This window comes from Taudactylus pleione, unplaced genomic scaffold (assembly GCF_031769625.1).
Source record: "Taudactylus pleione unplaced genomic scaffold, aTauple2 ptg000378l, whole genome shotgun sequence".
Taxonomy (NCBI): domain Eukaryota; kingdom Metazoa; phylum Chordata; class Amphibia; order Anura; family Myobatrachidae; genus Taudactylus; species Taudactylus pleione.
Window position 1 is genome coordinate 8,442,940 of NW_028284779.1, and position 15,248 is coordinate 8,458,187.

Here is a 15,248-nt window from a genome sequence, read left to right on the forward strand (position 1 = left end):
AATATGCTAGTACCCATTTTCATGTACCCCAAATGTGATGGGACCACTTAAAAAAACTAAAAAAATAACCTAAGTGCACTTCTGCATCACTTCTTCAATGTCGGGGGAAAAAAACACCTGCCGTGGCTATTTAAAACCCCGACTTACTTTTGCAGGCTTAAACGGGGGTACCCATAGTGATCCCCCATATCTGGACAGCTTTAGGGGGGTCCTACATTTTATTCCAGATAAATCCCGTTTTTTTTCCCGCCGATCCTGTTTTGCCGCCTCTGTTTTCGTAACATTTTAATTGAATACGGGGATAAAGCGGGCGCGCGTCTGATACTTTATACCCAGAAAAGCTTCGATGTGGAGCGAAAAGTCCAGCACGGACTTTTCGCTCCAAATTGAATACGGGCCAATATGTCATCTTATACACACACTAATGTGTGACACATACATCTCATGTTCTATCTGTGGAACATGCTTTTATCCCAGCCTCTATGTGATATATATATATATATATAACATGAGAGAGGGAGAAACAATATTGCTATTATATAATGGTAACTAACCATAACCGGGGGTAACAGTGCATTGTGCCAGTCAGGGCTGATTGTCGGTTCTTAAGGGAGACCCCAGACGCTGACTCACCATTCTGCATCAGCTGCTGGCTCTATGGTTGCTAATCAGCCAGTTTAATTTAATCCCTGCTGTGGCTGATGGGGGTTTAATCACCGGAGGAGAGAGCAGAGCCGACATTATGCTCAGTAGCGTGCATGTTCTGCTTAGTAATGCAGTGTCAAGATGTTTGGCTTTCAGATGTTCTAAAAACCATTATAATGGAAATATCTGATGAGCTGGACAGGATATGCTCTGCTGACCCCTAGTGGCCTCACAGATTAACAGTGTTTCCCATACTGAGGGTCTCCTGACAGTCCTAGGATAGCCTTGCTTGAGCACAGGTGACTACATTGGTACCTCAGTCTTTTTGCTTTAACCATTTGTACTCAAGCATGGATATCCTTAAAACTGGACTGTAAGGGGGCTCTGAGCGCCGGTTTTGGGAACGATAATAGCGTTTATGTAGTAAACATCTAGTGTTCATTCTAGCACCCTGCACCTGTCACAACCAGTGCAGTTCTTGCCTGGGGTGTCGCTCTCTGCTCTGGTGCTTCTAGCGCACTTTGGTCTGTATCCCAGCAGTTTGTTATGTTAGCTAAGTGTGCTAGGAGCACCAGGCAGGAAAGAAGAACTGCACGGGCTGTGAGAGATGTAGGAGTGCTAGAATGGAGACTATGCATCGCTTTTCAGAGAATATATGTCATTCACATCAGTCCATGCAAACGCCACACAGGCCCTTGGTTGGATTAGAACTCAGGACCACAGTTCTGTGAGGCTGCAATATTAACCACTCTGTCACCCTATGTATAATAATGCGAACCACTGACCCTTAGGCTAGTTACACACCGGCACTAGAATTTGTAAGTTGGGATGGGATGGAACCCAATGTTTCCCATGAACCCATACCCATGTTGTAATCGTGGTCTGGCAGCATTATTTTTTGGCTATTGCCTGCTCTCTTTACTGGCATTCACTGCAGGAGGGGTCAGCGCAGAGTCCTACATTGGCTCCCACCTGCAAGTACAAGAACTGGATAACGCCCTACGTGATACACATTGTGCAATCGGCCTTAGCTGGGTCTCTGGATGACAGCTGCTTTATTACAGAGTGTAAACACATCTAGATCAGCAGGATGTTTGCTTATTAATTAATTCACTTGTGTCTGTCATCGTTTTCATGCGGCGTCTCTGTGGATCGCTTCCTGGTGTGTAAAACAGAATCCAGACACTGCTGTTCCGCTGCCTGCACGCCTGTGTTTGGAGACACTTCTGCCCTGAGTTAGTAATTGCTCCGGGCCTTAGTCAGAGGTGGAGGCCGGGTTAGGTCTAGACTATACAGCGCTGATGGACCTATGACGTCACACCCACGTGACCTGGCCTGAAAGGGGGAGGGGCGGGGATGCTAACGGGGGACCAAAAGTGTCCCCTTGTGGGCGCGGTGGCTCGCTGCGTTCGCCACAAATATGTATTCCCCCTCTATGCCCTCGTGGATGGTAACACAGGAGCGGTCCAGCCTCCCGCAGCGGTCACGTGGTGGATACGTCACAGAGGTCCTTTAGCCACATAGGAAATAGCAGCAACCGTGGAGGCAGTGCTGATGTTGGTGCAGCTGTCCTAGGTGTTTTGTACTGCGCTGGCGTCTGAGCCGCACCGCACAGGTGTCTCCACGGTTACCGCCGGTGGTTGCAGAGCGAATTTGGACGCAGTGAGAGCCAATTTCGGAAGGCATTCCTGGGCGGTAACAGGGGGCGTGGCTAGTCGGACGCGGGCATGTCCAAATACTCAGTTGCAATGGCAGCGGTGGACATTGTTTCGACGGACATTCTTAGCAACCATAGGGTTGCATTAAAGTCCGGCCGTGTAACGGATGTGCGTTCAATGGTGCGACTTTTAATGGATGGCGCCGGAATAGAGGCACGACCGGTGGGTGTCTCAGCAGGAAGCCCATAGGCTGCGGTATTAGCATAAATTCGCCGTCGCGGCTGCAGCAACGTCCACCTCTGAATCTGGCCCTCCGTCTCCTGCTCTCTGGATGCTGTTTGTGCGACCAAGTAATTAAATGAAACTAAAAGCCTAAAATGAACATAAATGATGAACAGTGTTGTCCTGTTCGTGTCCCCAGTTTGTAATATGTTGTAGTTATGACCGCGGCATAGTACTATGGAGAATGCTGGTGTGTCTGCGTTTTATTGCATTTATATATAAGTAATACTTCTGGTTATATTATTACTATATATTTGCCGCCTCTCATCCTCTGTGTCCATCTGTACAGGGTCTGCTGTTTGTCTTCTCCATCCTGAGGAAGCTGGCCTGGGACTATGGCAGGCTGGCGCTGGTCACCGATGCAGACAGGTGGGTTCCCCGTGATATGCGCTTTATTATTGAAACCCCTGGAACGCGGTGGTCAGACCTCAGGTCTGGGCTGGCTCTGGGGTATGGATTAGGGTGTCATCTCTTCCTACTGAGACACCCCCTAGATTGTAAGCTCCTAGGAGCAGGGTCCTCCTCCCCACTGTCTCACAGCCTTCTTCTCTAGCACTTCTATGACAGCCTTCACCTTCAGAGCTGTATTGTGTATGGAGAATTGTGTTGCTAATTGTTACTTGTGTTCTGTTTTATATTTTGGTTACTGTAATGTAATGTTCTGTGTACCCTGTACTGTATGTACAGCTCTGCGGACCACTTGTGGTGCCCTATAAATAAAATGTAATAATAATAATCTCATGTCTGTAGGTCAGTGAGCTGAGAAATACCACTGACAAGGTTCCCCATATGGTACCCTCTCTCCATCCCCAACAGGTCTACCCTGAGCATCACCCAGATATCTGACCCTAACAGTGAGGCATGGGGTGCGGCGGGTGGTATCTCCCCCCCCCCCACCCCCCTCCTGTTCATGCACTGCTGAGCGGGTGCTCTGTCCCTTCTCCAGCCTAGCTCCACTATTTCTGTGCTGGGAAGTGTAATACATTGTGCGTGCTACACTGTGAATAGGAATGACATTTACACGTTGCCCACCACAGGTGCAGCGTGGGCCTGATTCAGCAAGGATCGCAGTTACAAAGACAAACCCAATCGGTCGATCAATTCGCATTGCGCGTGCGCGAACTAGCAATTGTGATGGGTAATGCTTTTGCAGAGGCTACGCAGACCCCGAGCACAATGATTGACAGGAAGTGCCGTTTGTGGGTGGTGACGGGGGGAGGTCGGGCGAACGCAGGCGTGCCAGTGTGTTGGGACGGCATTGCAGGGGTGTGCATAAATTATCCATGAAATTCCATACGCAGCCTGAGGATTCATAGCGTGCACTGAAGTAAGCAATTCCTGAGGTGAGGTCTGACCTGCCTTACTTGTGCGTACGGGTCCGATGTTACCGATTATTCTGCTATGTTGCCCAAGTATATGTATGCGAGTGAGGGGAAGTGGGCGTCCTTATGGTAAGCTGTGATCACAATGCGATTGCAAATATTTGCATTTCCCCGCTAATATTAGCAACTGCGGTGCGTGCGTTCTAGCAGAATAGTGATCCTTGCTGAATCAGGCCGTGCGTGCGGAACGTTGGACTGTCAGGCTGGGCTATGTCACCGGGTCACGTTTTTCTTGCTATAGCTAAAGTTACGGTAGAACCGGAAAACCTCTGCCCCCTCCGCATTGTCTGACAGATTCTGTCCCTGGCAGTGAGCAGCGGATTAAGGGAATGGTAACTCGCACTTAATGAATGGATATATGCAGTGATTGAGGGAAAATATGGTTGTGTGTGTATTTAGGTATACTTCATTCAATAGCAATGAGCTGTGTACCTCATCCTGCTTATTTCAATAAATACCATAATACAGATAAATAAGGTTTACTCTACACAATGATTGGTATCCGTATGCAGAATACCTTATGAATATAAGATATAGCTCCATTATAATCAGAGGTTACAGCCCCCCAGCACTGACCCATCGCTACAGGTCCCACCGAGACTCCCAGAGGTGTCCTTGTGCATTAGATGTTCCCCGTCCGTGCCGTTAGTGACCGGTCTGTATAATCAGTGTTTTGTATCCCTGAATACAGGCAGCGACGTCGGCCATCGTTCCGGGAGGAGCAGGAATAGTATGTTCTGTGTCTCATCTCCTGTCTCTGAACTTCTCTAATAACAATGTAATCTCCATGGGTGGTGATCAGTCCTCTCTAACCTCTGTCTGCATGCTGGTTCTGTTTCTCAGCAAGCACCTGTCCCGTTTGGTCTCTGGGTAAAGGCTGCTGTGGCGGCTGAATCTAGCGTCTGTGTCGACGTATTCTGAATGGGCAATGGGGCGGGTGCTTCCTCCTAACTAAATATCTAACTTCTGCGATCTCCGAGTGATTAACCCTTCTCCAGCTGGTTACTTATTTCCTGTATAGGGGCTGAGCTTATATCTTGGTTAAATCTTCCCCTCTCTCTCCCGGTGTAGTGTGGCATCGGCGATGCACTCGGATAGCCATGACCGATACGAGCGACTCACCTCCGTCTCCAGCTCTGTGGACTTCGAGCAGAGAGATAATGTGAGTAGTAGTGATTGTTACATAGGGATAATCTTGTATGTGTAGTAATCTGGGCACCCTTTTTTATTCTATAGTAGGAGCTAGAAATTCTGATTGATTGAAGAGAAGGCGCCTAATACACAGAACACAGTGGCGCGGAATGGGGACGCAGTACGTGTTTTGTGGTGGTTGTCAAGACATGGGGAATAGTGCGAGCATCACTGGAGATGGTCTGGGCTCACAAATTAGTAGATAAAACAGGTAGTTTTAAAACTGATCATTTCCTACACACTGCGCTGTGCAGCAGCAGGACTAGAGAGTGGTGGGCCCAGGTGCAAGAATATGCTTTGGGCCCCTCCCCCCGTGCGTGCATCCCGAAGAAGGGGATTTAACCCCGAAATGTTGAAAATAAAACACGCATGTTCACGGAGGTAGAAGTCCACAGAGATAGATAGATAGATAGATATATATATATATATATATATATATATATATATATATAATATATATTCACTTTGTCCACATAAAATTACACTTGTGCAGTTCAGATGGGTAAGACTTCATCTGCGTCTCTCGGCCCCAAACCCAGCTCCTGCGTCTCTCGGCTCCAAACCCTGCTCTTGCCTCACAGCCCCCAGCCCCTGTGCCTCACAGCCACAGCGTCTTCATCGCCAGCTCTCCGCCCTCCGCAACCACCGCCCATACCGTGGCTCTCCTCCCCAGCCAACACTTACCTGCTGCCTCCTGTGCTGTTCCTCTTCTCCAGCGGCTCGATCCTGGCTCCTCTCTACATCTGCAACCAGCGACGTGACTTCACTCGAGGCACCGGCATCAAAATAAACTTTCTTGCTCCAGGTCTCCCTGTCCCTAGGCTCCGCATCCCTCTGACTGCCCGCAGCCGCAGGCCAATCATAGCTTGCGGACCGGCAGCCAATAAGTAGTGGCTGCCGGTCCGCGAGCTGTGATTGGCCCGCGGCCGGCATTAAATCTGAAAAGCTGCTGTGCTGTCTGGGTGCCGGTCCGTGATCTGCTGCCAGGCCCCCGTCTGTCAGGGCCCGGGACTAGAGTCTGATGGCGGCCCTGCCGGGGGACACTGGCGGCGGGTGCAGCGGCACTGCCGGATGCAGGCAGCTATAGGCCGCTGCACCACGGCGGGCTATGGGGCAAGGCACCGGCTGCACCGCCAGTAGTTCCGCCGCTGGCACTGTGGTCCTGATTCAGAGATGTGCGCCACTGAGCGTTTATCGGTAAACTCCACATGCGTCTAAGTCACACTGTACTTGTGTAAAGCTACATTACTGTAGTCGCCCACAGCGACTTTTTACTCGCAGTGATGGAGCGATAGCGGGATGTAATGGGGCGCACTGTAGATGGCGTCGCTCTGTGAGAAGGATTGCTGAGTGCTGCTGACATTCAGGTAGAGAAAACTGAAATAGTGATAGTGTAGAGGTTTAGTAATACTGTATCTTCTAATCCTCTGCAGGGGTTCTGCTCATGGCTGACTGCAATCTTCAGGATCAAGTGAGTTCTGTGTCCTGTAATCCTTTAATACGTAAATCCATGTACAGAATGCATCAGTGAGTCATCTACAGGAACATAAAATGTTTCACCACCTAACATATATACGTGTACACACACACACAAAATATGTGTTTATATGTGTGTGTATAATATTACACAAACGCACACACACACACGAGCACAGTGAACGCTGTGATGGAGAAAAAGTGTTGTTTTTGGTAAATATTTTGCATCCAGTAACGTTCGTGGCCCCTGTGAGTAACGTTCGTGGCCCCTGTTTACAATCATTTGTTACTGAACTGTTTTTGTAAAAGTTGCCTAATGTTATTAGGCCACAAGCTAAAACCCACCTGAGATCTTTTTGTTGTTTGATAAAAACTTTTACTTAGCAAATTGTGGCTGTTTCCCCACCCAGAGACGACGAGATCCGCGAGAAATGTGGCGCAGACGCTGTACATTACCTGTCCTTCCAGCGCCACATCATCGGCCTGCTCGTGGTGGTAGTTGTATTATCTGTCGGCATTGTGCTTCCCGTCAACTTTTCAGGAGACCTGCTTGGTGAGTGCATCAGATTATCGCTGTTCAACGTATTATAGCCGCTAATGCCTCTACCAGTGGCAGAACAACACACAGACTATCCTGTAACACTGAGGGTGCAGGTGATAGGGATCACACAGACTCTCCTGTAATACTGAGGGTGCAGGTGATAGGGAACACACAGACTCTCCTGTAATACTGAGGGTGCAGGTGATAGGGATCACACAGACTCTCCTGTAACACTGAGGGTGCAGGTGATGGGGAACACACAGACTCTCCTGTAATACTGAGGGTGCAGGTGATAGGGATCACACAGACTCTGCTGTAACACTGAGGGTATAGGTGATAGGGAACACACAGACTCTTCTGTAACACTGAGGGTGCAGGTGATAGGGAACACACAGACTCTCCTGTAACACTGAGGGTGCAGGTGATAGGGATCACACAGACTCTCCTGTAATACTGAGGGTGCAGGTGATAGGGAACACACAGACTCTCCTGTAATACTGAGGGTGCAGGTGATAGGGATCACACAGACTCTTCTGTAACACTGAGGGTATAGGTGATAGGGAACACACAGACTCTCCTTTAACACTGAGCGTGCAGGTGATAGGGAACACACAGACTCTCCTGTAACACTGAGGGTGCAGGTGATAGGGAACACACAGACTCTCCTGTAATACTGAGGGTGCAGGTGATAGGGAACACACAGACTCTCCTGTAATACTGAGGGTGCAGGTGATAGGGAACACACAGACTCTCCTGTAACACTGAGGGTATAGGTGATAGGGAACACACAGACTCTCCTGTAATACTGAGGGTGCAGGTGATAGGGATCACACAGACTCTCCTGTAATACTGAGGGTGCAGGTGATAGGGATCACACAGACTCTCCTGTAACACTGAGGGTGCAGGTGATGGGGAACACACAGACTCTCCTGTAATACTGAGGGTGCAGGTGATAGGGAACACACAGACTCTCCTGTAATACTGAGGGTGCAGTTGATAGGGATCACACAGACTCTCTTGTAATACTGAGGGTGCAGGTGATAGGGAGCACACAGACTCTCCTGTAATACTGAGGGTGCAGGTGATAGGGAACACACAGACTCTCCTGTAACACTGAGGGTATAGGTGATAGGGAGCACACAGACTCTCCTGTAACACTGAGGGTGCAGGTGATAGGGATCACACAGACTCTCCTGTAATACTGAGGGTGCAGGTGATGGGGAACACACAGACTCTCCTGTAACACTGAGGGTATAGGTGATAGGGAGCACACAGACTCTCCTGTAACACTGAGGGTGCAGGTGATAGGGAGCACACAGACTCTCCTGTAATACTGAGGGTGCAGGTGATAGGGATCACACATAGGGGCTGATTCTGATTCTGACCCAGACGCGCCCGGGTCTTTTCCCTGCAGCATCGTCTGCGTCTTTATGCTAATCCCACTACTGTCCTTCCCTGTTGAAGATCTGTGTGTCCAACAGTCCAAGGAGTGAGACGCCCACTGTCAGTGTCCGTTGACGCAGACATCCCGCATGGTGCATCTTTAGACGACCCATTGGTCGCACCCTCAAAATGTGCACCTGACCTATGGCAGGTGCAGTTTCTCTGTCCGATGGCGTTCTGTGTGAGCGGTTCAACATCTTTATACAAAAGCCCTTTACTGGATACGCCCATGACGTGCCTCCGACACACCATAAGACGCAACATGTCCGTGTCTCTTTTTAGCCACCCCAGTCACTGTCCTGGACCGCCCCTCACATTTCTACTACACTGCATCCAAATCTGAACCGCGACTCTGTATGTACAAATTCGAGACGCATGTGTGTGGTGCCGCTCAGACCAACACGGCCGCTTCGTCCAACTCAGAATCAGACCAGCCCCATAGTCTCTCCTGTGACTCCGCTCTTTGTCCCGTCTGAGGTCACACTTAGGGTGGTACTGTGATGAGTTACTGACATCTGGCTTTGATCTTCTTTCCTGGGGCAGAAAACAACGCGTATAGCTTTGGAAGGACAACTATAGCAAACCTGGACTCCAGGTGAGAGTCGTGAGTCTTTATAGTATTGCAGCTCTCAGTACTCTTGCTAGTACTTGTGTATCTCTGTGTCTGTGTGTCTGCTCTGTATTTATATGTCATTTGCTGTGTGTGTGTGACACCTTTGTCTCTCTCCTCTCAGAAATAATCTGCTTTGGCTACACACCACCTTCGCTTTTCTGTACCTGCTGCTCACAGTGTACAGCATGAGGCGGCACACGTCCAAGATGCGCTACAAGGAGGATGACCTGGTAATGTCGGACCTCATGCATTATAGACAGACACACACAGTGGTGGCTGCCTCCTCTGCCCAGCGGCCCTTCAATGGATCCACCAGTCATTGCCGCATTGCATGTTGAAGTCCTCTCCTGCCTCTTTGTTCTTTTCCCAGCTCTCCATCGTCTGCAGGGATTGTGTGTGTGCAGGGAAGTGGGTTATACTTATACATTACCAGTTAGTCCTTTAGTTTGCAGTCGGTTCTAGATATTCCGCTATTGAGTGTATGGCCTCTCTTGGTCAAGTAGAGTGCAAGTACTATATAGCTGCAGTATTGTAGCTCTTTGTACAATATGGACCTATACCCATTGACTATCAGGACCGCTTCCACTGAACTCGTAGGGACCATTACTGATCTACAGTATGGAGACAAAAACATGATCACTCAGTGTTTGTTCTCTTTAATTCTTGTTCTCTTCCATTAAACTTGATGCAGGCAAGTTCTAGACACCTTTTTGTATTTCCTCCATGGTCTGTAGTCACCTAAACAACCGGCTTTGATTTATCTGCATCAATGGGTTCTCTCGTTGTGCGGTGGTTACAAAACCTGTGGTCTTCTGCTATATATAATAACTCGGTAATCACCAAATACACCTATCTTCATTTACAGGTTAAACGTACACTATTTATTAATGGCGTTTCCAAATACGCTGAACCTGAGAAAATCAAGAAACATTTTGAGTGAGTCAATTTTTAAATGTGATTTATTGTATCCTTCTCTGGGGTGGGTGGTCTCGGGTGTATGAATGATGTCTCCAAGCTGGGGGGTGTGGGGGTGGGCGGTCTCCAGAATGTGATTGAGATCTGAGTGACAATGGTCTTGTCTTGTGTGTGTGATTTTGAGATCTTCTAGCTGAGGAGAGTGGTCTCGTGTGCGTGTGAATGGGTTTCGTCAGGCTAGGAGAATGGTCTTTGTGAATGAGATTTTCCAACCGGGGAGATTGGTATATTGTGTACTAATGATGTTTCCTGAACAAGTCTTTTGTGTGTGAATGAGATGTTCTGTCTGAGAACAATTGCCTCTAGTGTGTGAATGAGATCTCCTGACTGGGAACAATGATCTCTTGTGTGTATGAATGAGCTCTCCAGGCTGGGAAACAAATGTATCTAGTTTGGGAATGAGATCTCCTGACTGGGAATAGTGGTTCCTTGTGTGTGAAGAAGATGGCTGGGAACAATGGTCTCTTGTGTGTGAATGAGATCTCCTAGCTGATAACAATGGTCTCTTGTGTGTGAATGAGATCTCCTGGCTGATAACAATGGTCCCTTGTGTGTGAATGAGATCTCCTGGCTGGGAACACTGGATCTCTCATGCGTTTGTTCTTCAGGCCAGATCTCTTGTGTGTGAAGTTAATTTCTTTGCTGTGGAGAATGAACTCATAAGTGAAATGAGATCTCCTGGCCAGGTCTATTGTGTGTGAAATGAGATCTCCTAGCTAGTTAAAATGGGATCTTGTGTGTGAATGAGTTCTCCTGGCTGGGTCTTTTGTGTGTGAATTTAATTTCCTGGCGTGGAGAGTATGTACAAAGTATGTCTCTTATGTGTTGATAAAATTTCCCGGTTGGTTAGAATGGACTAATGAGTGTAAATAAGATCTTCTGGTTGAAGATAATTATCTCTTTTGTGTGAATGAGTTCTCTTTGCCTGGGAGAATGGTCTTGTGAGTGTGAATGAGAACTCGTGGCTGGCGAGAATGGTCTATTTTCTGTGAATGAGCTGGGGAAGAAGGGTTGTGTGTTGTCTTCTGGACGAGAAGGATGGGATGTGAGTGTAAATGAGATCCGTTAGTCGAGAAGAATCCTTGTGAGTGTGAATGAGGCTCCTGGCCATGAAGAAGGGTCTCCTCTGTGAGCATGAGATGTCCATGCTTCGGATTATGGTCTAGTGAATTGGAATGAGATTTCCAAGTGGGTGAGAATGGCCACTTTGTCGCCTGGCTGGGTTCAGTGGTCTGCTGAGTGTGAGTGAGTTCTCATGACTGGAGATACTTGTCTGTTGTTTGACTTTTTATGTTCTGGCTATGGAGACAATGACCTAATCCTGTACTGAATCATCCTATTGTCTTGTCCCAGAGAGGCCTATACCAACTGCACCGTTTTGGAAGCTCGTCCTTGTTACAATGTTGCCAGACTCATGTTCTTGGATGCAGAGAGGTAAAAGAGGAGACTCCGTTATTAGACTTTTAATCCTTAAATTCGCTTATTGATGTTTTTGGTATGTACAATTTTCTGTGTGTCCCATGTCACCCTGGTTTCTTCTCTGTTTACTGCTCTCTCTCTTTATATTTCTCATTCTCTCTCTCTCGCGCGCGCACTCCTGTCTCATGTCGCCACTTCATTCCCTGCAGGAAAAAGGCAGAGCGTGGTCGGATATACTTTAATCACCTGAAAAGCAAGGAAAATAGCACATCTTTAATTAACCCAAAGCCATGTGGACATCTGTGTTGCTGCGTGATCAAAGGCTGTGAGCAGGTGAGGATGGGCGATACATGTGGACTGACTAGGACACGTGGATGAGAGGGAGGGCCTACTCCTGAGCTTCAGAAAGAGACCTGTCCGCCAGGACACACAGTGAAAGTGGTCATTAGTGGGAGCAGAGAGAATGACCCCTTCTCCACCCTGTAGAAGATGATGGGAATGAGTGGGGGGTTAGACTGGGGTTGGCTGTCGACTCTAGTTGGGGACAGGGTAACCTTTGTTTCAGGAGGCTGGGATGTGGACAGAAAGTGTCTCAGACTGATGTAATAAGGGGCATCTGATAGCTTTGCAGAATTCCACGATTGAGCCAAGGTGGACACGAGACTTTCAGGAGAATCATTGTTGCTGGTTCGATGGTGGAGTTACAGAGCTGACCTTAATAGTGGCATCAGTCAGTGACTCCCCCTGTCATTACTGGTCTACAGGTGGATGCCATAGACTACTACACGCAACTGGAGCAACGTCTAAAGGAGGATTACAAGAAGGAGAAAGAGAAGGTCAATGAGAAACCTTTGGGAATGGCATTCGTCACATTTCACAATGAGGCCATCACAGCCATGTAAGTTCCGTGTTCAGTGACCGTTATGCGGGACTGCACAGAGTAGCTGTGTCCTCATTGTCTTTCACACTCAGCCCTCCATGCATCTAGGGACCCTTCTAGTTTGTAAAGGTGTAACCCAAGAGCTCAGAGCAGGCATGTGCCTTAAAGCGTGTTGGGTGAACCATTTGGGCCAAGGCCTTTTTTTTTGTTGCCCATAGAAATCGTCAGTTACGGTTAGGGGTAAATCCATCTTAGGTTCATTTTGCACGATGGCAAAACCACTAAACTGTGTGGATGGATATAGAGTTGGTGGGGCTGAATCGTTCTTCTCATAAATGGCCCAGCACCCAGAATCCTCAGCATGTCTCACCTCCGGTCCGGGGGTGCTCACAGATTCTCCCCCAATGCCATAATTTGTATCTCTTCTTCCCAGATCTGACTTTCTTATTTCCTGTACAGTTTCCTACATTCATTACTGCTGTGACTCTTTTCCTGCAGGATCCTGAAAGATTTCAATGCGTGTAAGTGTCACGGCTGCAGCTGCCGTGGGGAACCCAAGCACTCCTCGTGTAGTGAAACTCTGCATGTTCATAACTGGACGGTCAGCTATGCCCCAGATCCACAGAACATCTATTGGTAAGGCGTGGTGTATCTGCATCCTTTTACCTGATTATTCCCATTTATACAAAAAACTCTACATATGCTCCAAAGGATCATATATCAGGCGCACTTTAATAAAAATTAATTACAAACAGCTGATTCAGCAGCTCTCAAAAAGGAGCATTTGGGGACACTCCACAAACAGAAACAACAAGCAATATCACAGTAAAGTAATATGAGTGAGAGCGCTACAATATAATCAATATTTATTACAGCATTTATTACTCTAAACAGCAATTAACAATAATAAATACAATAAAGTGCATAAAGCCTATAAGGCTCAATCATATAAAAATATCAAGAGATATATGATCTATACCAGCTACACAAAAAAAGAAAAAGGAAAAAAATCATCCATAATCAGTTGAATGAACAATTATATTCCCAGTTAAATGGCACAGTGATGATTTATTTGTAAATCCAGGTATCCAGCGATTTAATTAGGAATCCTGAAAATTAAATTCTGCTGACTGCCGCCCGCTCACCGACTAGGCAGAGAAACAGGCTAAATGCAACTCACGATGACAGTGCCTCCAGGGCATGTATTGCAGGAGATTCCGCTTATCAGCACTCACTTGCCAGCGTACTCAGTCTCTGTCCGGTTTTAGTGTATGGGATCACCCGCCTCAAGCTCCCAGGTTCAGCTGTGAGATGCAGTGCCACTCGTGCCGCGGTCTCTATAGTTGATGTCGATGCAAATGGAGTCAGCCTTAAAATTCATCAACTGATGCACAGGGGAAATAATAGCTAGTATATCCAAGTCCTTAACGCGTTTCTCCATTCTTGTAATTGTAACGGTTTCATCAGAAGGTAAATCTCACTGTGTCAAGGTTGGGTATTTAAACCCTAATCCAGCCAATCGCCAATGGCTAAAAATTTAGTAAAACACTTGATAGCACTTAATAATCAGCATAGTTCAATATAAATCAGCTGTATAATCATTAATCAATATAAATAAACATAGGATATATATAATTTAACATTAAAGAATACATATATATATAATAATGATGGCATTGCCGATGTATACAGGTGATATCATATGTATCTCCAAACAACCTGAATTCGATTCAAATAATCTTTGTCTAGCTGAGATATAGTTAATTGGTTAATCAGCAGTCTCCCAAGACTGAATCAATTATAAATGTTAGAAGCAAGTAAATACCTCTTGATTTAACAACAGACCAAATGGTCTAGTGGTCTAATGCACAAGTCAGTCCCCACAGAGACCCAGGTTCGAAACTAACTCCAGAAACATTGATCATTCTAATATAAAAAATTAATTAGTTAAATATATAAAGGAGTTTCATTTAAAATTATTCTTTTATATAAAAAATTTGTGTAAACATCCCATTGTTTCTAAATTAAGATGCTACTTGCTTCCATCAATTAAAGAACCAACACTGAACTCTTATCCATATAGATTATCAAATTATCAGCCCAAAGTTGACATGATGAATAGTACTTGAGAGAAAAGAAAGAGAAAAAAAAAATATCAATAAGGATTGGTGGCCTCTCCAGATACATAGGATCATAAAAAGAACACCTCAACCATAATGAACCTAAACCAATAACTGTTATATAAGTATAGTAAAAATAACATTAACAAATAATATTAAGATATAAAAAGATCAAAACCATGCTATCTCAAATGAAACAAAATAAATTTATATATTTTGTCAGATATTAACCAATAATCATTATGGCTAGAATACTTCAGAGACTACAAATGCCAGGTAGGAACCCAAACCTAATCACCTATATTGTTAAGCTCAATATTGTCATTAAGACCATCTGGATATAAGGTGCCCAAGGAAAAGATCCAGAATGCTTCTCTCTTACAAAGATTAAAACGATCACCTCCCCTGTCCGTCAATTGAACATGTTCAACACCCTGAATTTTGAGGACTTTGACATCTCCTGCATGTTTGTACGTAACATTAGATGAAAAACTATGAGTTTTCATACCTCTTAAGACATTTCTTCTATGTTCCATGAATCTTATGTGGAGCAAGCGAGTGGTTCTCCCCACATATTGAGCTCCATAAATACATGAGATAACATAAATGACATAGGAAGTCCT

The 15,248-nt window shown here is 46.3% G+C and overlaps 1 protein-coding gene across 2 annotated transcripts in view; it reads left to right on the forward strand.

Annotated features, from left to right (window-relative positions):
* The window catches only part of TMEM63B (transmembrane protein 63B), a 79,947-nt gene that overhangs the window by 40,425 nt on the left and 24,274 nt on the right, over positions 1–15,248 (forward strand). The window contains exons 3-14 of one of the 2 annotated variants that reach the window (XM_088445374.1): positions 2,875–2,954; positions 4,659–4,697; positions 5,039–5,129; positions 6,592–6,629; positions 7,045–7,187; positions 9,162–9,213; positions 9,353–9,461; positions 10,097–10,167; positions 11,560–11,640; positions 11,835–11,958; positions 12,390–12,523; positions 13,004–13,141. In XM_088445374.1, coding sequence (XP_088301500.1) covers positions 2,875–2,954; positions 4,659–4,697; positions 5,039–5,129; positions 6,592–6,629; positions 7,045–7,187; positions 9,162–9,213; positions 9,353–9,461; positions 10,097–10,167; positions 11,560–11,640; positions 11,835–11,958; positions 12,390–12,523; positions 13,004–13,141 — 1,100 coding nt within the window. The remainder of the gene's footprint in view (positions 1–2,874; positions 2,955–4,658; positions 4,698–5,038; positions 5,130–6,591; positions 6,630–7,044; positions 7,188–9,161; positions 9,214–9,352; positions 9,462–10,096; positions 10,168–11,559; positions 11,641–11,834; positions 11,959–12,389; positions 12,524–13,003; positions 13,142–15,248) is intronic. The other variant, XM_088445375.1, reaches the window with a different exon arrangement.